Source organism: Vigna unguiculata, chromosome 10, assembly GCF_037176805.1.
Source record: "Vigna unguiculata cultivar grain cowpea cultivar isolate G323 ecotype 2 chromosome 10, ASM3717680v1, whole genome shotgun sequence".
NCBI lineage: Eukaryota > Viridiplantae > Streptophyta > Magnoliopsida > Fabales > Fabaceae > Vigna > Vigna unguiculata.
This window is the reverse complement of record NC_140801.1, coordinates 43,872,492-43,895,496: the sequence shown is the minus strand read 5'-3', so window position 1 is coordinate 43,895,496 and position 23,005 is coordinate 43,872,492. Positions and strand designations below refer to the sequence as shown.

Sequence of the window (23,005 nt, the reverse complement as noted above, 5' to 3'; positions counted from 1 at the left end):
AGTGTCAAATAAACTTAACAAAATTTGGTTAAAAGGACTAAATTCACGCATTTTAGAAGATGAAGGACTAAATTGGTCAAAAGTTTTGATGAGGGACTAAATCCAAATTTCGCTCAAACTTGAGGGACCAAAAACATATTTAACCCTTTTATTTTTGATGTTACACCAGAGTTAGTTTTCAACCAATGTTAGGCAGAGTTTTCTTTGATCCACATTATCAATGTCTTTCGAGTGAAGTCAAACAAGTTTTTTTTTTTTCAATTTTTTTCATGTGATTTTATTCAAAGTCCTTTTCAGCCAACATCAATTATATGTATTTTCTGGACACTACATGCCGAAGTTATTTTTTATCAGCGTTAGTTACAATTTTCTTGGCCAACAGTGGGTGGACTATCTTTCGACCGATGTAGACTAGGTTTTTTTTATTGATGTTAATAAGAATTATTTTTATTTACATTACTGGAATTCTGTTTTATTGTTTCCAATTACTGTTATTTCTTTCTCTATATTAGACAATTTTTTTGGTCAAAGTTGGAAGATTAGATTTGTTTTCATTGACATCTATCGTGTTTTTCTTTTGTCGATGTCTTTAATTATTATTATTTTTATATCAATAGCTAATTGATCTTAGACTAAATAATTAAATTATATATTAATTGAAAATAATATCGACAATCAAGAAAAAGTTTGTCAATTTCAATAGAAAAAACTATAAATGAGATTTTAATGAAAAATAATATAAAGAAAGATTAATTAAAATATATCATCAATACTAATATTCTTGAATTATTAATAATTTTTTAATATCTAAATATTATTTTGAACTTAATCGAAATTAAAATATATTTTATTCAAATAAGAAAAATATGATTCAATAAATTTGAATTGCCTTGTCTAAGAAAAATATTTGAAAAATGAACTATTTGGAAAGAGATTAGCTTAGCTTAAATTCAACCTATTTAAAGGTTATGAAATTGTGTCCACAATAATACAATAAGTATATCGGATGATACTATACAATACGTATATCAGATATAACACGTATCCGATATGTATATCGGATATAAAACGTATCTGATATGTCAATGTTTATTTTGAAAATAATATGATATTATGATATATGATATTGAATAATGTACAATAATTCTTAAAAAAAATAATAAATATATATGTCTACTACAATCTCATAAATTAGATATTTTATTGATAAATATTGATAAAATATCTTATAATAACGAACACGAATATATATCGGACATAAATACATAACTTAAATTGAAGTATCGGTGAATCATATGTCCAAACACAAGGATAGGCTAGATGGTATAAATGAAAAATCTATGGAAAATTATAACTATTTATAATGAAAAATTGAAAAAAAAAATCGTGGTGTGATTTTTAAGATTAAATAATGTTAATCATCAATAAATTAAAATTAAAAAAAAATATTATTTTCAATTTAAAATTTAACCAAAATGAAAAGCAAATCATTTATCATCTCAATCAAAATCTATAAAGTGGTCTACCATCATTTTTAAGATTAAATATATTTTTGTCAATCAATTATATAAAAAAAAAATAGAATTACTCTCTCCACAAAAATACTTCTTAAAGCAATGAATTTAGTCCAAAGAGTGTTCAATGTGTTAAATTTTGTATAACATCATAGCACTTCGATTCATCATTCTTCTCCATCTATACTTTGACACACAAACCATTCAGCCCATTCACTACATAAATCCTATTTCCATCTTCAACCTCCATTCTCCAAATAATCGCCAGGAGCCCCACATAGCATCCACAACCCGACACATCACTTCAATCCCATCGTCTTCAATCACCATTGTATGCTTCTTCTTTTTTTTTTTGTTTAATTTATTTTCTCCTTCTTTTCGTAATGTTTAAATAGAAGCTTCTCATATTGAAATTGCTTGAAAGCCGAGACCCTAACCATATCTACAATGGAAAACCCTTTTGTCCATTTAATTAAAATGCCTGAAGAAACTCCGACAATAGCTTCAGTGGCGACCAGCAACGCCGACGAGCCACCCTATGGTGGTCTGCTCACCGTTGGTGACTAGAGGAAGGTCACTGCAATGGCCTTGGTGGAGGCAAAGTAAGTAAATATATTCATTTTCCACTTGATCTTGATCGTATGATGAATCACTCTGAACAAATAATGGTAACTTCCCTTCCCTTTGTTGCATTAGGAAAATTGATTACATGTAATTCCCTTCCCTATGGCTCAGTATATTCATGAAACTCAGATGAAACAAGACCTATTTCTTGGCTCATCAATTGATGGATAAAAACTTCATGGATAGGCAAATAAAATGGTATTTTCAAACTAGAGAGTTTCTTAACCACTTGTTGCATTGATGGCCTTAAGTCTGGTTTGGAGCACAAACATGATAATGCTACATTTACCAGAAGATGTATGTCTTTAGCATCTTTTTGAAGAGGAAGAGGAAGACGTGAATCCAAGAGATCTTTCAACAACATACTTTGAGTAGTTGGGTTAAATAATGATGCAATTAGCTCTCCAGGATGTTTTCCCATTAATGTTTCCAAAATCACCACCCCAAAACTATAAACATCACACTTTTCTGTCACACTCATTGTATAAGCAAGTTCTGTTGCGGACAAAAAAGATAAAGTTAACTTATCAAAATATATTATCATATCAATTCTAGAAATCGATAAAAATATTGTGATCTTGTAATAGACAATAACATTCACCTGGAGCAATGTAGCCACATGTGCCAACTGCCAAGGTTTGATTTGAGGAATCAGGATCAAGGAGTCTAGCTGTTCCAAAGTCTGAGACATGAGCCTCTAATTGTGAGTTTAATAGAACATTGCTACTTGTTACGTCTCGATGAACAATTGGTGGGATACAATCATGATGCATGTAGGATAAAGCCTCTGCCATCCCTTTAATCACATTCACCCTCTTATTCCAATTCAATTCCTTAGCTTCCACTTCGTTATTCAAAATATAAAATAAACTACCTCTTTCCATGTATTGATAGACTAGAAACATGCATCGATTGTGGAGGCAATAGCCATGAAGCTTTACGATATTTTTATGACGAATTTTTGTTAACATCTTCACCTCATTCTGAAAACTTCTTTCAAATGATGGATTTTGAGATTCCACACGGTGGAGCTTTTTTAGCGCAACAATATTTCCACTGGGTAATTGTGCTCTATAAACACTGCCATATGCTCCTGTCCCAATACAGTACTTGAGGTCAAAGTCTTCGGTTGCTTCAATGATATCCTCAAATGCAATTTTACCATCATAGTTCCATATAGAAAACAAGTTTCCATTCTTTGTTGCTATTCCTTCACACTTTTTCTTAGGCTTACATCTTGAGAAATATAATATTGAAAGGAGTAATAAAAGAATGAAGAAAATGATAGGAAGAAGAATTAACATGATCACGGGCTTACTTTTCCTAGTTTGAGGATTTGTTTGGTTGAGCAAATGGCAGTATGAGAAATTGGGCATGTGGTGATCATTAATTAATGAGTCTTCCTTGAAATAGCAGTAATCTGGTACCCCTGATTTTGAATCAAGATCTTGTGAGAAGTCAAATGAATTGTACGAAAGATTTATATATGATAGACTAGCAAGTTCCTTGTGTAATTTACCCGAGAGATTATTGTAACTAAGATCCAATCGCGTAAGCACGGAACTCCTTCTAAAAGGAAATGGAATCTCACCAACAAGAAAATTGTGACTGAGACTAAGGTCACTGACACAACCAATTTGGGAAGTTATGCTTCCATTAAACAAGTTATGGCTCAAATCAACTATTGTAGCGTAAGGACATTTCATGGTTTCAAATGGAATTGAACCGCATAACTGATTTGATGAGAGATATAAGGAGAACATTTTGTCCATTTGAAAAAGTTTTGCAGGTATTAAACCCGAAATCTTATTATGATTAAGTCTCAAAACTTCTAATTGGAACAAATTCCCTAATTCTTCAGGTATGTAGCCTTCTATTTGGTTAGAATCAAGAAAGAGATGTACCAAATTCTCCAAACGACCTAAAGTAGGAGGGATTGAACCATTGAGAGAATTATTTGAGAGATATAACCTTTGTAAGCTTTTTAAATTTCCAAATTCTACTGGTATTGGACCAGTAATTTGGTTGGATTGAAAAAAGAAGTATGTCAAGCTTTCTAATTGACCCAAATTTGGAGGAATTGAACCTGTGAGTAAATTATCTGAGAGATATAATTTGACTAATTTTGTCAAATTCCCAAATTCCGTCGGAATCCTACCTTCAAGTTTGTTTGAATCAAGATACATAAATTTCAAATTCATCAATTGACCCAATGTAGATGGGATTGAACCCGATAGAGAATTATGAAAGAAAGATAGCGTCTGCAATTGTGTCAAGTTACCAAATTCTGGTGGTATTGAACCTGCAATTGGATGATAGGAAGAAAGAGATAATAAAATTCTCCCATTGACAGAATTTATAAGGAATAATGCAATAAAGAGAACTACAACAACTTACCTTGGAGAATATTTTTGGACAGGTCAATATAAGTAAGGTTTGTAAGTGAGCCTATTGCTGTGGGGATGCTTCCTCTAAGACCCATTCCAGTTAGATACAGAGTGACTAAATTGGGGAAGGCAGTGAAGTTCAACTTATCTATCCAAAGCAATTCTTGTGATGAAGGAGTCTTCATGTACCAACTGTCAATAGCAGTAACACTTCCAGCTTCATTGCAATCGATACTCACCCAATCACAATGGTATGAGATATTACGGTAATCATTCCACCAACCGCTGTTGAGCAAAGCCTCGCGTTCCTGATTGATGGAAGAAGGGATGGTGGCACCAAACACAGATGATAGCTCACCCATCATATACAAGGTCATAACTAGTAAACTGCAAAAACAATTTGCCATAATTGATTGATTCATTGACTTATCAATTAAATTTGTTGTAATGATACATTTGCCATAAGATTTAAGGGTCGGTATATGTAGTAGTGACATTTTTTTTGTGGTGAGGAAAATGAAAGTTCAAAGACTTTGTTTTTCCCGAAAGAATTATGATATGATTGGTTGAAGTAAAGGTTATTTTATAAAATGGAATATGATGTTGAAAATCCGGACGGCAGTACCCATGAATTTATCAATGTATTCACAGGTTGGTTTAGTTATCTGTCTAATCAATTATACATTAATGGTTTTTGGATTCGTTGGCCAAGAATTCCAAGAACTGATTAGAGCAAAATGTACGCAAGAGGAATAACATAATACACATGAAATTCAATGTATATAAATTAAAGTATTAATTAAGAAACGCTAATTTATAGTCACGGATAAATCACTGTGAAACAAGTTTTTCAACTTTTGCGAGTTCTAAATAAAGCATCAGATATTACTATCCTTCTAAGCTAGCGTGCTTCTTTGTTGGAAAAACACAAAATTTCTAATGTTCAAATATATAACAATCTAATTCTATAAGTACACAACCAGAATAGTGTTTTCGTAACGCATTTTTTCCATACCAGAACAGGGCCTATTTAATACTTTAAGAATTTTACAAGGATTCAAAACGTCTTTTACCCCGAGTAAAATATGTGTTTTCATTCGATATCTATCGATAATTTTCCCTTTTAGTTAAAGAAAAAATATGGTCCTTGAATGTTTGTCAGGGTTGTGGAGGTTATGGCTGTTATTCTTGTTATTAAGATTCTTGATAGAAGGAGTTGGCATAGCTTGGACTTGAAAGTGGTTATGATTTTTTGCTTTTTACTGTGAAGGATGTGTAGTTGGTCCATTATGAAGCTTTTTTAGCATAAAAGATTTTCGAAAGAGAATCCACAGAACTGCATTTACAGACAAAAGCAATAACACAACCTTCATGTCATGAACAAGCTCTAGATAGCAACTCTAAAGATATGTCAGCAAGCATCAAAGTAAAATTAGTTCCACAGACAAATTCGAAGGTAATCTAATTCAATTTCAAATGACAGTGAAAAATACAAATGAGAAATTTCGTTTTCCACACACCAAAGATGAAAATGGATGCAATGCATTGTTAGTAAACATTAAAACGCGGGTAGAAACGACTCACGAGTTTATTGAAGATTGTGAATACGAAGACTACACGAACGACGAGAAGAAAGAAGGTGAAAAATAGGGAGATCCTTGAGCGGTGAGGCCAAACCCTAGGCTCGTCGTTCAAGAAGAAGCGGACATGCCAGTCGCGCTCCTTGGATGAGTATCGATCGTGCTCGTCATCGTTGGCGAGGTGATCGTCAAGAATGAGTGGTGAGGAATCGCCACCACCACCGACGGTGATGGCAACGATGACGACGTCGCACTTCATCGGCGAATTGGAGGCACAAATGTCGTGGGAAGAGGATAGAGAATGGAGTTGGAATGTTGTTCGGTCTTGAATCTTCCCTCCCTCACTGAATGACTCCTCCGGGAATGTGATAAAAGGGTTTAAAGAGAGAAAATGTTTTGTTGTTCGACTAGAGAAAGGAGAAGGAAAATCGGGCTTAGAGATGAGAGTTTGAAAAAAAATTGCGAAAATTGAAAACACTTACTATGTCAGTGGAGATTCAATTGAGCATATTAAGTAACCTATTACCATGGTTTTATAGTATAGACAAACATAATATATACTTGTTATGACTTTCATAATCTCACGTGAAATAAATTGAAGTTTATTACAAAAATGTTATTGCATTACTTATGACAGTTAAACTACCATCATCATAGAATGTTTTATACTTTGTATTAGTGTACCTTACTCTTTTCGAGTTTTCTTTTATAACTCATTGTATTTATATGGAAGAAAACATGTACACGCATAAATAGGTCAATACTAGTTTTATTGATAGACTTTATTTGCTTGATTTCAAGTTTTACATTATTGTATTTGACGTAGCTTTTCTAGGGATTTGAAGAAACAGATCAAAGAGTCTGGTCGTGCCAAAATTTGACACACAAGAATATTATTGTGAGTTCAATAAAATATTACTATTTGTTACATCTCAATATAATATGACGATGCATGTAAGATAAAGTTTGTGTGATCCTTTTAAAGACATTTCCCCTCTTATTCCTATTCAGCTCTTGAGCTTCCACATCATTATTTAAAATATAAAATAGACTTCCTCTTTCAATGTGTCGATAAACAAGAAACATGTACTCTTTTCGGAGGAAAAAGTTATAAGGCTTTACAATATTTTTTTATGATGGATTTCTGTTAATATTTTTGGTAACAAGTAGGACCAAAGTAACACTGAAATATCATATCAAGTAAAAACCCAATGGATAAGTGGAATGAAGTAAAAACCCAATGGATCAGTGGAATGGAATTGTGAACAGAATTTGAAATGATGGAGTTTGGTTTACAAGAAATTAAAAATGGAAAACATAACAAAGCCACAAGTAATGAAATTCCTAACATGGATACCTGAAGAAAGGGAATGATGAAATGAGTAACAGAATTGGTTTAGAATAGAGAGAAAAAATGAGCAGAGAAGGAGCATAAACAATTAGCAGAGAGGATTGCATACCAGACACGTGCCTCTCTCACTGAATGAATTCTTTTAAATACACGTTTTCCTTCCGTTCATGTGTGCTTCTCCTCAATGCCTTGTCATGCAGATCCACTTCCACTAGGCCCCTTCCTTCCACTATCTTTTCTGTTATTTTCTTTTTTCTTGTAGCAATACCCTTCCCTTTAACCTCAACCTTGCCCTCAAGGTTGAATTGAGGATAAGTATTATGAAATTCCTCAAAGTCTTCCCAAGTACCTACATTGGCTTAAGTTGATTGCCATTGTACTAGCACCTGTTGTATATCAGCATCATTATGCTTTATTTATAACTCTTTGCTGCAGCACTTTCATAGGACTTAATATTGGTCCAAATTCATTGGTGGTCAAAGGTAATGGTATATATTGTTGGGAGTGAGTCCCTTCAAACTTTTTTAAGTAAAGAGATGTGGAAAGCAAGATGAATTCTGGTTGTATCAGGAAGCCTGAACTTGTAAGCAACTGGACCTATTTTCTCCACCACTTCAAATGGTCCAAAGAAGCGCATGCCTAATTTTTTATTCTTTCTAAGAGCTACTGAATGTTGTCTGTGGGACTACAATTTGACTAATGCGAGATCTCCAATGTGCAGCTGAAACTCTCTTTTCTTTTTATCGACCTGGAGCTTCATATAATTTTGAGTCTTCATCAAATTGGCTTTAAGTTGCTGCAAAATTTCCAAAACCAGTTCCAAATGATATAAGTGATCATTCCATGTAGCATTGAAGACCAAAATATCATAAAAAAAAAAAACAACACAAATTTTCATAAGTATTCCTTGAAGATCTCATTCATTAAACTCTGGAAAGAGGTAGGAGCATTAATTAACCCAAATGGCATTATAAGCCATTCATAGTGTCCATGGTGGGTTCTAAATGTCATTTTATGTCTATCTTCTGGTTTCAACAAGATTTGGTGATAGCCAAATCTTAAATCTAGCTTTGAAAAGAAAGTGGCTCAAAATAACTCATATACAAGTTCATCAACAATTGGAATGGGAAAGGTATCCTTAATGGTGATAGCATTAAGAGCTCTATAGTCAATACATACCCTCTATGATCCATCCTTCTTCTTGACTAAAATGATTGAAGAAAAAGGGCTTTTGCTGGGTTGTATTATACCTTCATCAAGCATGCCTTGCACCAGCTTTTCAATTTCAGCCTTCTGACTATGACTGTACCGATAAGGCTTAACTTTGACAGGTTGGGATCCTTCAATCAAGGGAATTGAATGATCATGAAAACACTGTGGTGGTAACGATTTTGATGTGTCAAAAATCGATCTATAATTATGTAACAACAAAGCCAATTTTGGTTTAATATCAATAGGTAATTCCTTAAGTGGAAAATGATACAAACTTTCTTCAACCAACTACATACTGAACACCTCTACAATTGAATCAGTGTTCATCATTCTTCTTATGTGATGCAAATGTGCTTGTGTAGGTGAGCAATCTTTTTCTCCCTGTAACGTTATGAATTTCCCTTCATATAAGAACTTCAAGTGCAACAATTCATAATCAACGATGTGAGAGCCTATTGCTTTTAAGCAATTGGCCCCTAATATCAAATCAGCTCCTGAAATTGGTAACATAAATATAGGTAATTCAAATTTACCTCCTTGAACTTGAATATTGAGTTCTTTAATCATTCCTTCTACGGTCATGGAATTTCCATTCCCCACCACGACTCTAAACAATGGTGCTTTTTCTATAGGTAATTTAAGAAACTTAGCAATCCTTGGTTGTAGGAAATTATCAGAGCTACCTCTATCCACTAATATTGTAACTGACAGAGTATTAATATGAGCAATAAAATGAATGGTACCAACCCCTACGCCACCCTTCATAGCATTTAAAGACAAGTGATGATTATCTTCTAATGCTACATCAATATGTGTAGGCATGCTGGAAATCACAGTGTCAGCATCGTGATCAACTTTAGAGCTCTCTTCTTCAATTAGTAACATCAACAATTGCCTATTGGGACATTTGTGATTAAAAGTAAATTTCTCATCACAGAAGTAACATAAATCTTTTTCTCTCCTCAATTGCATCTCAGCATATGTAATTCTCTTCACATTTACATTTTTGGTTGGAGGAATAGGAGGTGTAGGTAGCAACGGTGGTAAAGATTGCTTAGGAGTATTTTTTTTCTGGAACTAGCATTGACACTGCTAGATGACAAAGAAGAATATTTGTGATTATAATTAGTACCACGTTGTTGAACGAGAGGTGTATACTTGCTTTCATACAATTTTGCCAAGGCCATTGCTCTAAGTAAATTGGTGGGACACTAGGCTACCACATCCCTTCTAATCTCACGGTTTAAACCACTTAAAAAATAATGCAACACAATAGCATCGCTAAGACCTTCAAAACGGTTTGCCAATGCCATAAACTTCAAATAATAATCTAAAATAGTTCCTGATTGTTGGAGCTTGAAAAGGTCTGCCATAGGAGAATCAAAAGGAGAAGGTCTAAAATAACTTTCCAGAGCTCTTGTCAAATTTGGCCACGTCTGTACAGCTAACATACGGTGCAACATTTGGAACCACATAATAGCTTCCTTCTCAAAGTGAATTGAAGCTATATCCACTCGTTCATTATCAGGAGTTTTGTGATAATTGAAAATTTTCTCTACCTTAAAATTTCATTCCAGTACAAGGGATATACCATCAAAGTGAGGAAAACCCAGCGAAATCTCGCGTGCAGGTCGCGTAGAGCTATAGGGTGTCATCACCAGCGGTGAGTTCATTGAGTTCGAAGCATCAATGTGCGGAGTCTGACCTTGATTGAGCATATCCAACGATTTATGCATTTGGTCCATTCGATCATTGTTAGCGATTTGAAACTGAATGATCAAATCACAGTTTGCCTTATCATTTTCCGGTTGTTTCTCAATCCAGCTCAAAATCAAAGTAAGTTGGTTTGGATATCTTTCATCCTTGTGTTCTCTTCCATTGACGACAATGGAAACACGAATGTAACAAGTAGGATTAAAGTAACAGTGAAATATGAGATCAAACAGTAAAAACCCAATGGAACAGTGGGATGGAATTGCGAACAGAATTTGAAATGATGGAGTTTGGTTTACAAGAAATTAAAAATGGAAAACATATCGAAGCCACAAGTAATGGAATTCCTGACGTTCAATGCGGATACCTGAAGAAAGGGAATGATGAAATGAGTAACAAAATTTGTTTAGAACAGAGAGAGGGAGAGAGAATGAGCAGAGAAGGAGCAGAAACAGTTAGCAAAGAGGATTGCATACCATACATGTGCCTCTCCCACTGAATGAACTCCTTTAAATACATGTTTTCCTGCCATTCACGTGTGCTTCCCCTCAATGCCTTGTCATGCGGCTCCACTTCCATTGGCCCCTTCCGTCCACTATCTTTTGTGTTATTTTCTTTTTTCTTGTAGCATTTTTACTTCATTTCAAAAACTTTTGTCATATGGAGTTTTTTTTAACACGATAGTATTTCCAGTAGGCAGTTGTGCTCAATATGCGTTAGTCCCAATACAATACTTGAGGTCAAAGTCTTTGATTACTTCAATGATATCCTCAAATACAATCTCTATTCTTTGTTGATATTTTCTTCACGTTTTTTTTTCTTGGAATACATCTCGAGAATATATAATATTGAAAGGAGTACTAAAATACCAAATAAAATGATAGGAGTAACAAACAACATGATCATTGACTTGTTTTTTCTAATTTGATGATCGATTTGGTAGATCAAGTGCTAGTATGTGAAATTGGATATGTGGTGATCATTAATTAATGAGTCTTCTTCAAAAGAATAGTAGTGTAGCACCCTTAATTTTGAGTCAAGGTCTTGTGAGAAATCAAAAGAAATGTATGATATACTAACAAGTTCCTTGTGTACTTTACGTGAGAGATTATTATAAGTAAGATCTAATCAGCTAAGTACGGAGCTCCTTTTAAAAAAAAATGGAATCTTACGAACAAGAAAACTTTTACTAAGACTAAGCTCATTTATTCTTAAACCTCTTTTACCCGCATAAGAAGTAACAAAAATCTCAAATTTCCCCTAATGAAATATAGGGAGCAATTCGAGTATCACTATGCAGAAATAGCTATTAATTAAAACCACTAGACTGGATGTTGAGTTGGATTTTCTACGAGATAAAACTATTGATTAAGATTATATTACCCACTAGATTTAAAGGGACATTCTTACATGAGATACTCTTGGAGATAATCTTAAAGACAACCTTTGAGATAATTTTGAAGATAAATCTTGGAGAGCAAATTAATAAATGTTATTTAGTGAATTGAAAATATTTGTTTATAAATTAAATTAACGATAATCATATGTAGTGGCGGAGCATCTTGAAGCAGGCAGGGACCACAGTCCCCAAACTTTTTCAATTTTTTTTAATTTTTTAAAATTATGTGTTTAACATTTGTTAAACCATTTATTTTTAAAATTTTTAAATTATATATATATATATATATATATATATATATATATATATATATTTATAAATTAGATAGTAGTATACTGAAAAGTTAATTAAAATAAAATTAGGTATTTTTTATTTTTTTATAGAGTATAACATTTAATGTTAATAAATTGTAAAATATAAAATCAAATATAATAAAGAAAAAAATTAAAATAACTTTTATTTTCAATTCCCATTATCTTTTTAATTTTTCACATGTTGTATTTGTCTCTCACCCTTACATGATTTCATTTTGTTACGTTACCAAGAAAAAAAAAGTTAAACAAAACTATATTATCTTTGTCCTCATTTTTTATATCTTCTCATTCCATTCTTAAAAAAGAAAAAAAAATTCTTCGGTTTCACTTGGTAGTGAAATACGTTTAATATTTAGGATTATTTTTTTTATCTTATGACCCTTTTGTATATTTATTTTTTGTTATGAATATAGAAGAGCAAGTAATGTATTATATGATTTTTTTATAGATAATTTTTAATTGTGACTTGATTATCATAATTTTTTTTAGTAATTATGTCTCTCAATTATTGATTATATTATAATAAATTATTTTTTAGTCTTAAACTTGTTTTTTAAATAGGTATATTGATGAAAAACAAAAGAATAAATTCATTTTTAAGAGGAGTGAAGATCAAAACATGACAATATGGTTGTTCATCGCATAACAATGAAATGAAATGAAATGCAACTTTTGAATAGATATGTGCACATTAGGAAAATGACAATGAACATTTTGTAGATAATATGATTATTTATATTGAAAAAAAAAATAGTTAACAAATTTTGTTATGATTGAATTATTTGATAAGTTCAAGAATATGAAAAAACAATGGACAATTTGTTAGATAATGTAGTTTATTTTATAGTTATAACTATACTAAAATATTATTTATTTTCATTGAATGAGTGATAGTAATGTTAAATATATAAATTTTAATTATATTATTTTGACTCCCCAGAAATTTTGGTCAAGATCCGCCACTGATCATATTATAGTCAATAAAGAATTTAATTATGAAAGAGTCGGAGAATAACCTATTTTTACACATGTTTTTATTTATTTTTTCTTTACTACTTTAAAATCTCCTTTAATGTTTTTATATTTTAATCCTTATTGTAGATTTTAGTAGGTACAATTTTGTGTCAAATCATGAATGGAATTCGTTGAGAAAACTTGAGTTAACTTAATCTTTTTAATATCTTTTTTTTGTTAATTTTTTATACAACAACCAACCAATTTAAACAATACTACACGATTAGTGGAATCCTTTAATGGTTAATGCAAGTTTTGATGTTAGAAGATTAACATTTATCTAATCGGGCCAACGACAACAATCAATATTCAATCTTTAGATATTGAATCTCAATATAACAATTTTTAATCATAGCTGAATAACTATTTACTGAATAACAATTTATTAATTTTAGAATCAAATGTCTACCATACACCAATAATATAACTATCTTGATCTATTTCAAAGGAACAATAACTATATTAACCGAAATTTAACTTAAATAAATAATTGTTTTACTATTTTTTTTTATTTTAAACCTATATTCCTAAAGTTTATTTCTCCAAAATTTTACTTTAATATATATAAAATCTAATAAAGCTTTTAAGAAATATTTGAATTTTTAATATTTTTTTAAAATACGTTTTCCTAAAATTCTATTCAACTTATACATTTCAAATATATTTATTTTATGTAATATACATATGTTCTTACGGAGACAAAAAAGAGATATTAGGGACACAAACAACACCTTACCTCAATCCTTGACCTCTCGAGCTGGCTCCTTCTCAGTTTCCAAATGTCATCTGATAGCGTACACGGCTTGGACCGTTAAGGAGTTACCTACGGAGAGGGTTCCGACGATCAAGTCAGAAAAATGGCTCTCAAAAAGTCAAATCTGCACTTCTTATGGGTTGGGCCATTATTTGGATCCTAGATGGGCCTGGGCTAAACCTAGGCCCTGAGTTAGTGTTTGTTGGCACCAGGGACCTTGTTTGCGGCATTATAAGTTTGGTGTTACCAGTTTGTTACGCATAGTCCTTTACCGTGGACAGTCTGAACCGCTATGTTCAGTTTGCTGATTTTATTAGCAAGACTATGCCTATGCGACCTTGGTCATATACTTGTCTTGGTCCGCCTAGGTATAGTACAACATATTTAACTTATGTTACTAGTATATTTGTAACACATATTCTCTAAATTATAAAAAAAAAATTAAAACATAGAGAAAAATTTTGAAAAATTTATATAGTAGAGACAATATGTTGTATATCTATTAAGCATATATAATCGATGATATAAAAAGTAGATTCCTTAATTTGATTATATCACGATTACATCAATTTCATGTAAGCCAATGTGGTTTTCACTTCCCAAATAAACTTGTTCTCGTGGGTATTACACGAACCCGTCTCTGTTTTGACAGAAAATCTCTGCATTGACTAAGTATGAATATGGGTAAGGAGAATCCCCGACTTTTCAATTGGGTATGAGGATGTACATACATCCGTCTTGTCCCCGTCCCCATACCCGTAATACCCTTCCCTGTCATATCCCCGTCCTCGCTTAAATTATTTAAATATTCACATAATCAAGTAATCTTTATATATATATATATATATATATATATATATATATATATATATATATATATATATATATATTAGTACACACTTTCTATTTTTTTATTTCTTCTAATTGTTTGGTTTGTCATTAAATTCATTCGCATCTCCAATTAGGGATGGCAAATAAACCCGCCCTCGTGGGTATTGTTCGAACCCGTCCCCATTTTGACGGGAAATCACTGCATTGACTGGGTATGGGTATGGGAAATCTTCAACTTTTTCAATTGAGTATGAGGATGAGTATAGTGATGTACATATTTGCCTCGTTCCTGTCCTCAAACCTACTATAATACTCGTTTCTATTTAAATTATTAAAATATTTATAGTTAATCTCTTCATTTACATTACATTATTAATATATATATATATATATATATATATATATATATATATATATATATATATATATATATATATATATATATATATATATATATATATTACTAAACACTTTGTATTTTTTATTTCTTCTAATTGTTCAATTTGTCATGAAATTCATTCGCATCTCTAATATATTTTTTATCTTATCAATTAAATATTTTTTATGTCTCATATTTGAATATTTCTATTCTTTTTTAATATTTTTATTTATTTTATATTTTCCTTTCACTTGATAATGCTTAACACTATCAATATAAGTGTGCTAATAGCATAAGTCTTTCATTTACTAAGTAATATAAAAATTTTATCTTCTTTGCTCTATTATTATTAATATTTGTTTCATTACTCTTTCGTTTCGCTAAAACAATTTTGGTTATTTATCAACCATTGTCTATGTTGATATTTGAAAAGTTTTCTAAGATCTTATATTATCCTTAATTATATATTTGTTTTCCTTTATGCAATTTCATTTAATAATCTCTCAAATTGTTTCTAAGACATAATGTTCATGCAGAACAAACAAGATAAGTTAGGCACAAGCGTTACCTTACCATGTAGTCCGCTATCTCTTCGGTTGGCCTCTCTCTGGTCGATACATGTCAGCTTGAACCCGGGAGGGGTTACCTGCAGAAGAGTCTCCGAAGCTCAAGTAAGTCAAAGCTCTCAGAGAGTCAAATCAGTGATTAATGAATGCGTACCTTTAATTGATGGGGTCAACGTGTATTTATAGAGCATTAATGATTTTTGACCATCCCATGGGCTGGGCCTTGACTTGGGCTCTAGCTAGGGCTTGTGAGTGGGCCAGGGCTCTAACCCAGGCCCTTAAGGTTTATTGGACGCAGACGCTTCCATTATATTGAGTTCATTAGAGTGGTCGGCTTAGGCTCTAAACTTACCGGATATGCTGGAGTAGTCAGTCCAGGCCGGCTATTTGTCTTGATGGCTTATGCTGGTGCAGGTTGTCCCTTTAGATGTTTAGTTTAGGTCAAAAACCGATATAAGTTAGGTTAAGTCGACCTAGGCTGGATACTTGGCTGCCTTGATATACACATTGTTTACTTATTCGGTCGAGTTTGGCTAGGTGCGGTACACCAGTCCCCCAGCCTTGTCCGATATGAATTGTCGGTCAAGGGTGATATGTGTTAATATGCTAGCGGGACCGGCTAGGTGTGATACACCAGTCCCCCAGCCTTTAAGTGTGGTAAACAATGTTAAGGCTAAGAAGTTGTAACCGTCAGAAGGTAGGTGAAGGGGTGTCAATGGTCAAATCGAAAAAGTTTTGGCGCCGTCGTTTTGAAGTGTCATATCCTTTGCAATGATGGTGTCGATTGGTCTGGGGTATTATTTTGGCGGGAAGAGTTTCGTCGTTTGGGATCGTGGACTATAAATATGGGTTTAAAAACAGATGAGGGGTTACTTGTTTCATTTGCGAGAATTCTGAATCCAGAGATCTTGTGCGCGTAATACTGTCCGACTAGTCCTCACTTTCGACCAACATCTTCTCGTAAAAAACAAAACCAGGTATGTCTAGTAGTGATAGCATGTCTACGTTTAGTAGTAGCGAGAGTACCGAGTCGGAGAGGAGTAAAGATAGGCGGCTTAGTGACGAGGGTACGAGTTCTGTGGTTGGTACAAGTGGGATGCCAATGGAGGTTGTGAGGGAGATTCGGGAGGATCCCCCCTAAAGAGTTGGAGGAGAGCAACTGGCCGTTGAAAGGCGGCTACGGGTGGGTGGCTGGTGATGTTCGCGATCAATCGTCTCTGTTCAGGTGGTCCCGCTTACTGAACTCTTGGTTGAATTGCACCCCTGTTATCTCCAAGGGTGTTAGTAGGGGTATTGTTTCTCTAGAGAGGGTCAGCGCTATCGACCGGGTATGCCATGGGCAGGAGGGGGCTACCGAAAAGTTCTTCTATATGTACATGTGCCACTTCTCTCAACTTCATGTGCGATTGCCGCTAGATGATTTTACTATGGGCGTGTTGCGGGCGTTGAATGTGGCATCTATACAGCTGCATCCGAACAGTTGGGCTTATTTGCAGGCCTTCCGCATTTTGTGCCAGTCTTTGTATTTGGAGCTCACTCCTTATGCTTTCTTGTATTTTTACGACACTAGACCTCGGCGGCCGACTACTTGGCTATCCTTGATAAGTCGCCCTAGCATCAGCAGACTGGATGCCTTCTCCCAGTCTTTCAAGCATTTCAATGATGGGTACTTTAAAGTCATCGTCAAGGAAGGGGGTAAAGCTCACTTTTTGAATGCGGATGGGAGTACCAAGTTTCCCTTTAGCTGGACCAGCAATCCTTCTCGGTATAAAGACATGGGAATGGAGGAGTTGTCAGCTAGTGATAAGGAGGTGGTGGGGATGTTGTTGAAGTTTGTCGATAAGTTGCCCACTAAGGGCCTAGTTAGGGTTTCTAATTCGGTGCACCCGATAATAGATATTGAAGGTATCTGTTTATTACTTAAGCTATGTTAATAATGCTAAGTTATTTTGATCCGAGTCGTGATGTGTTATTGCAGGGCATATGGCGCAGTCTGGCAAGAAGAATCTGGCGCTCTTTCAGACATTGAGGAAGGAAATGGCCGCTAAGGCCAAGGCGGCTGGGAAGGCTGATGTTCCCAACCTACAAGAATCGATGGTGGAGGTGCACGTGCATGGCGGAACGAAAAGGAAGGCTGAGCTTCCGCCTCGACCCGGGAAGGGAAAAGATGTGAAGAAGATAAGGGCAGCTCTTCTTGGAACGGCTAGCGGGGCGGGGTCAGCTAGTAGGGAAAAGGGGCCTGAAGCCGGGTTGATCAAGTTGCCGGAGATATTCGTGAGGAAGGATATTTCGATCACCCTCCCGGATACCGTTGTAAACTCTATTGACAACATGGACGCGGAGCATATTGTGAGAACAATGGTCGAGTTTGGGAGCAAGGCTTTAGTTCTGAGCTGGCGTGTGGGGTCTCTTTATAGGAGGGAAGTAAAGGAGGTGGGGGAGTTGCAGGGTAAGGTGGATAAACTGGAGGAGGAGAAGGCGGCTTTGGAAAAGGAAAAAGAAGGTTGGGAAGCGGAGAGGAAAAGGTTGGCAACATGGAAGGTGCGTTGCTTGGATTCTGAGGAAAAGCTGAACAAGCGTATAGGGGAGTTGGAGGAGGACTATGAGGACTTGAAGGACAAGTATGATGGAGCTGTTGGTGAACTTGATGATCTGAAGAACGACATTATTCAGGAGCACATCAATGGTTTTGAGAAGGGGTTGTGGCAGGCGGCCTTCTTTCATCAAGATGTGGACGTCACGGATTCAAAGTTCGATGTGAATAAGGACGTAGTTGACGGAAAGTTGGTGAAAGAGGACGAGGGCAGTGTAGATGAGGAGGTGGAAGAGAAGGCGGCAGAGGAGGAGAGGAAGGTGGATGATGCTGCAGAGGTGGCCCATGATTCAGCAGAATAGGACATTGATTTTTTAATGATTTAAAAGTATTATTGAGCCTATGTCTGTAATAACTGGTACATTATGTTCGTTGCGTTGGTACATTTTTTGCGTTTATGCTTAATGCGATTAGCTTCTATATGTTGTTGTGTATATCGGGTTTTGATGATTTGTGGTGTATGTTATGTATGGCGTAATCGATTGTATTTTAAGGGTGTTCGACCCAGGCCGCTTACTTGTGGTAAGGGTGGGGAACTTAAACGAATTAAGCACAAGTTAAGGGTGTTCGACCCAGGCCGCTTACTTATGGTAAGGGTGGGGAACTTAAACGAATTAAGCACAAGTTAAGGGTGTTCGACCCAAGCCGCTTACTTGTGGTAAGGGTGGGGAACTTAAACGAATTAAGCACAAGTTAAGGGTGTTCGACCCAGGCCGCTTACTTGTGGTAAGGGTGGGGAACTTAAACGAATTAAGTACAAATTGAGGGTGTTCGACCCAGGCCGCTTACTTGTGGTAAGGGTGGGGAACTTAAACGAATTAAGCACAAGTTGAGGGTGTTCGACCCAGACCGCTTACTTATGGTAAGGGTGGGGAACTTAAACGAATTAAGCACAAGTTTAAGACACATAGAGAGTCGTAAAGTAGGGAACCCTTCTTTTTATTTATCAAAAAGGGGGTGCCTCGTTAAAACCTCCTTGGCCAAAACCCTCCTTAGGGAAAAAAGACCAAGTGAGGAAAAAGAGTACACTCGGGGTTACAAGTATTGGTTTGATTACAATACACATTCAGCTGAAGTAGAACTTGAGGTGGGATATATTCCATGTGTTGGGAATCTCTTCCGTAGACAATTGTTCTAGGCGATAAGCTCCTCCTCCTGCATCTTCTCGTATGCGGTATGGGTCGTCCCAATTGGCGGAGAACTTGCCATCCTTCTTTCTAGCACTACTGGCCATTCTCCATACTAGGTCCCCGACGACAAATGATCGTGGGTGTAGGTTTGCATTGTATTTCCTGGCAGGTCGTTGTTTGACAACTAGGTTGCGTATTTGGGCTTTTTCTCTGAGTTCGGGTAGGAGGTCGAGATGTAAGGCCATGTTTTGGTGGTTGTGGGTTGGGTCGTATAGTTCTCAACGCAGGGATGGTTTGCCAATTTCTACTAGTATCATGGCGTCTACGCCGTAGACTAAGCTGAATGGAGATTCGTTTGTTGATGATTGGGGGGTGCATCTATAAGCCCATAGTACTTCTATTAACTCTTCAGGCCATCGGCCTTTGGTGGTATCCAACCTTTTGCGCAACTCTATGAGGATGACTTTATTTGCTGCCTCTGCCCGCCCATTGGGTTGTGGGTGTTCTACAGAGCTTGTGATGTGCTTGATGCCTAGGCCGGTGTAGAATTTGGCTAACTCCTTGTCGATGAATTGTCGGCCATTGTCTGTTATAATGGTATGTGGTACACCATATCTGCATATAATGTCCTTCCATACGAACTGCTGGACTTGCTAGGCCGTGATGGTGGTTAGCAGCTTGGCTTCGATCCATTTGGTAAAATAATCAACGGCTACGATTAGGAACTTTACTTGCCCCTTGCCGGGTGAAAAGGGGCCGAGGATGTTCATTCCCCATTTAGCGAATGGCCATGGGGATAGTATGTGATGTAGTTGTTCCTGTTTCTGATGAATAAGGTTGTCGTGCTTTTGACATGGCTTGCACTTCCTGACATGATCCTGGCAGTTTGCTTCTATAGTGGGCCAAAAGTATCCGGCTCTGAGAACTCTTGTAGCCATGGTGCGTGCACCGGAATGATAACCGCAAATTCCTCCGTGTAGCTCTTTGATGATATATTGGGCTTGCTCTGCCGTGACACACTTAAGTAGGGGTTGGCCGTATCCGCGTTTGTAGAGGTCATTGCCTATCATAGTGTACCTGGCGGCCTTAGCCAGCCAATTTTTGTCCGCGTCGAGGGGGGTTTGCCGGTTTTAAGGTATTGAATGTAGGGGGTGGTCCAGTTTTGGGTTTGGGAGGGGGTGACGTTGTTAGCTGGGGTGTGGGTTAATATTTGGCAAGTGTGTGTGATGGAAGGTGTGGATAGTGTTTGTTGTAGTAGGGATCGGTTACGGTTTTTGAGCTTGGTGCTAGCCAATTTGGAAAGGATGTCGACCCTGACGTTGTCGGTTCTTGGGATGTGTTCGACATGGACTTGTTCGAAAGCGGATTGAATAACTGCATGGACCAGATGGTAATACTATAGGAGGATGGGGTCTTTGATCTGAAATTCGTCATTTAAATGACCTACAGTGAGTTTGGAGTCGGTTTTGCATGTTAACTTCTTGACGCCGACTTCACGGGCTAGGGAAAGGCCGGCGAGGATGGCTTCGTATTCGGCTTGGTTATTTGACGTTTTGAAAGCAAAGTGAAGGGATTTTTCGATGAGGATGTCGTTGGGGCCTTCTAAGATGATGTCGGCGCCGACACCCCTTGGATTTGAGGAGCCATCTACATGAAGCGTCCACTGGTCCTCAATGGGTGTTTGTTGTAGGTCGTTGACGAAGTCTAAAAGACACTGGGCTTTGATGGGGCTGTGGGGTTCATAGCAGATGTTGAATTCTGACAGTTCCACGGCCCATGATGACATGTGTCCGGCTAGATCTGGCTTTTGTAATATTTTTTGGATTGGGTAGTTGGTCTTAACGATTATGGTATGGTTTTGGAAATACGGGCGAAGGCGGCGTGCTGAGTGTTTCAGGATCTTGCAGTGTTCTGTGCCCTCTATTTCTGCTCACAAAATACACAGGATGTTGTGTGCCCTCTATTTCTTGAACAAGCGCTGCGCTGACGGTATAGTCGGTGGCCGTGATGTATACCAGCAGGGGTTGGCTGGTGTCCGGTTTGTGGAGGATAGGCGGTGAGGTTAAGGTTGTTTTGAGTTTTGGAAGATCTGTTCACAATCATCAGTCCACGTGAACCGGGTGGATTTCTTTAGGAGTTGGATTATGGGTTGGGTTTGTTCAGCTAGTTTGGGTAGGAAGCGAGAGATGGCTGTGAGACGGCCAATGAGACGTTGGACTTCTTTGACGGTAGTGGGGCTACGCATTTCGACGATAGCCTTGCATTTTTCAGGGTTAGCCTCTATACCGCGTTGGGTTAACATGAAACCAAGGAATTTACCCCGGTCAACGCCGCATACGCATTTGTCGGGATTTAGGCGGAGGTCTTCAGCGTGTTGATGATGGCTTGGGAACTTGACAACCATGTCATCGACGTATACTTCGACACAGTGTCCCGTTAGGTGGCTGAAAACTTTGTCCATTAGTCGTTGGTAAGTTGCCCCGGCGTTTTTGTGCATATCTGCTGTGGCCATTGGGATTTGGTTATACCCTGAATATGCGTCCAAAAAGCTACGCACCTTGTTTCCTGCCGCGCCGTCTACGAGTCGATCAATGTTGGGTAAGGGGTAGGCGTCGCGAGGGCAAGCCTTATTCAAGTCCGTGTAGTCTACGCACATCCGCCATTTGCCATTGGCTTTCTTCACCAAGACAACGTTAGAAAGCCAAGTGGTGTATTGAGCTTCTTCTATAAATCCTGCGCTCAGTAACTTGTCGTCTTCCACCTTGGCTGCTTGTCAGCGTTCTTCCCCAAGCTTGCATTTTTTCTGGGATACGTAGCGGGCTTCTTTATATATGGACAGCTTGTGGGATGCCACCTGGGGGTCTACTCCAGGGAGGTCGACGGCCGACCAGGCGAAAAGATCTGTGTTGTTGATGAGGATAGGTGTGATTGCGGCACGCTCGTCAGAGTTTAAACCGGTGCTAAGTTAATAGAGTGACCATTGGGAAGCTCTAGAGGAGTGGTGTCCTCGACTAGTTCGAGGCGGACATCCCGGCCTATTCTGGGGTCAAGGTCCTCGCCGGATAGGGCTGTGTTGGAACCAGGGGGTCGTTCGATATGGTTGGTTTGTTGGATTGGGAGTTGTGGTCGTAAGCTTGCCATATAGCATTCGCGTGCCAAGCGCTGGTCACAGTGTATGGTCAGGATGTCACCGGATGGGGCAGGGAACTTCATGGCCAAGTGAGGGGTGGAGACGACTGCGCCAAGTGTATTGAGGGAAGGACGACCCAAGAGGATGTTGTAAGATGTTGGCGCATCGACAATAAGGAAGCGGATTGGGATGGTTTTGGTTTGGGTTCCGTCTCGAAAGACGGTGTGGAGGTCTATGTAGCCCCGGGTGGATACTTATTCGCCGGAAAAGCCATATATGGGCTCATCATATGGGATCATGGCGGTGTCAGGAAGTTGTAATTTTTGGTAGGTGGCCCAGTAGAGGATGTCAACTGAGCTGCCTTGATCCACAAGGACTTTCTTAACAGCATAATTCTCGATTTCGACGGTGATGACCATGGGGTCATCTTGTTGGTGGTCGAGGCCGTGGAAGTCATCATCTGTGAATACGATGGGGGGCATGCGACGTCTGTGGTGGGAATGTGTGATATGGT

The 23,005-nt window shown here is 36.9% G+C and overlaps 2 protein-coding genes across 3 annotated transcripts; both read right to left on the bottom strand.

Annotated features, from left to right (window-relative positions):
* Positions 1–1,680: 1,680 nt before the first annotated feature.
* LOC146883287 (uncharacterized) lies at positions 1,681–6,589 on the bottom strand. Of its 2 annotated transcripts, XM_085668235.1 has the most exons (4): positions 6,110–6,589; positions 4,536–4,912; positions 2,740–4,440; positions 1,682–2,633 (listed from the first exon to the last, which is right to left on the bottom strand). In XM_085668235.1, the coding sequence occupies exons 2-4, from the start codon at positions 4,900–4,902 to the stop codon at positions 2,239–2,241; spliced, it is 2,463 nt and encodes an 820-aa protein (XP_085524361.1). In that variant the 5' UTR covers positions 4,903–4,912; positions 6,110–6,589; the 3' UTR covers positions 1,682–2,238. The 2 variants fall into 2 exon arrangements, with proteins under 2 accessions (XP_085524360.1, XP_085524361.1); XM_085668234.1 differs by lacking the exon at positions 6,110–6,589 and having other exon boundaries at positions 1,681–2,633; positions 4,536–4,962.
* A 2,367-nt stretch (positions 6,590–8,956) lies between these two features.
* Positions 8,957–9,640, bottom strand: LOC146883286 (uncharacterized). The gene has a single exon (XM_085667982.1). The coding sequence runs from the start codon at positions 9,638–9,640 to the stop codon at positions 8,957–8,959; it is 684 nt and encodes a 227-aa protein (XP_085524108.1).
* Between the last annotated feature and the right edge of the window lie 13,365 nt (positions 9,641–23,005).

Coding starts and splice junctions, on each gene's coding strand:
- LOC146883287 (XM_085668234.1), bottom strand. CDS start 4,947: ATGAATCAATCAATTATGGCAAATTGTTTTTGCAGTTTACTAGTTATG. Junction 4,441..4,535: donor GTCCAAAAATATTCTCCAAG/GTAAGTTGTTGT, acceptor ATCCAATTGCAG/GTTCAATACCACCAGAATTT. Junction 2,634..2,739: donor ATGTGGCTACATTGCTCCAG/GTGAATGTTATT, acceptor TGTCCGCAACAG/AACTTGCTTATACAATGAGT.
- LOC146883286 (XM_085667982.1), bottom strand. CDS start 9,640: ATGCAATTGAGGAGAGAAAAAGATTTATGTTACTTCTGTGATGAGAAA.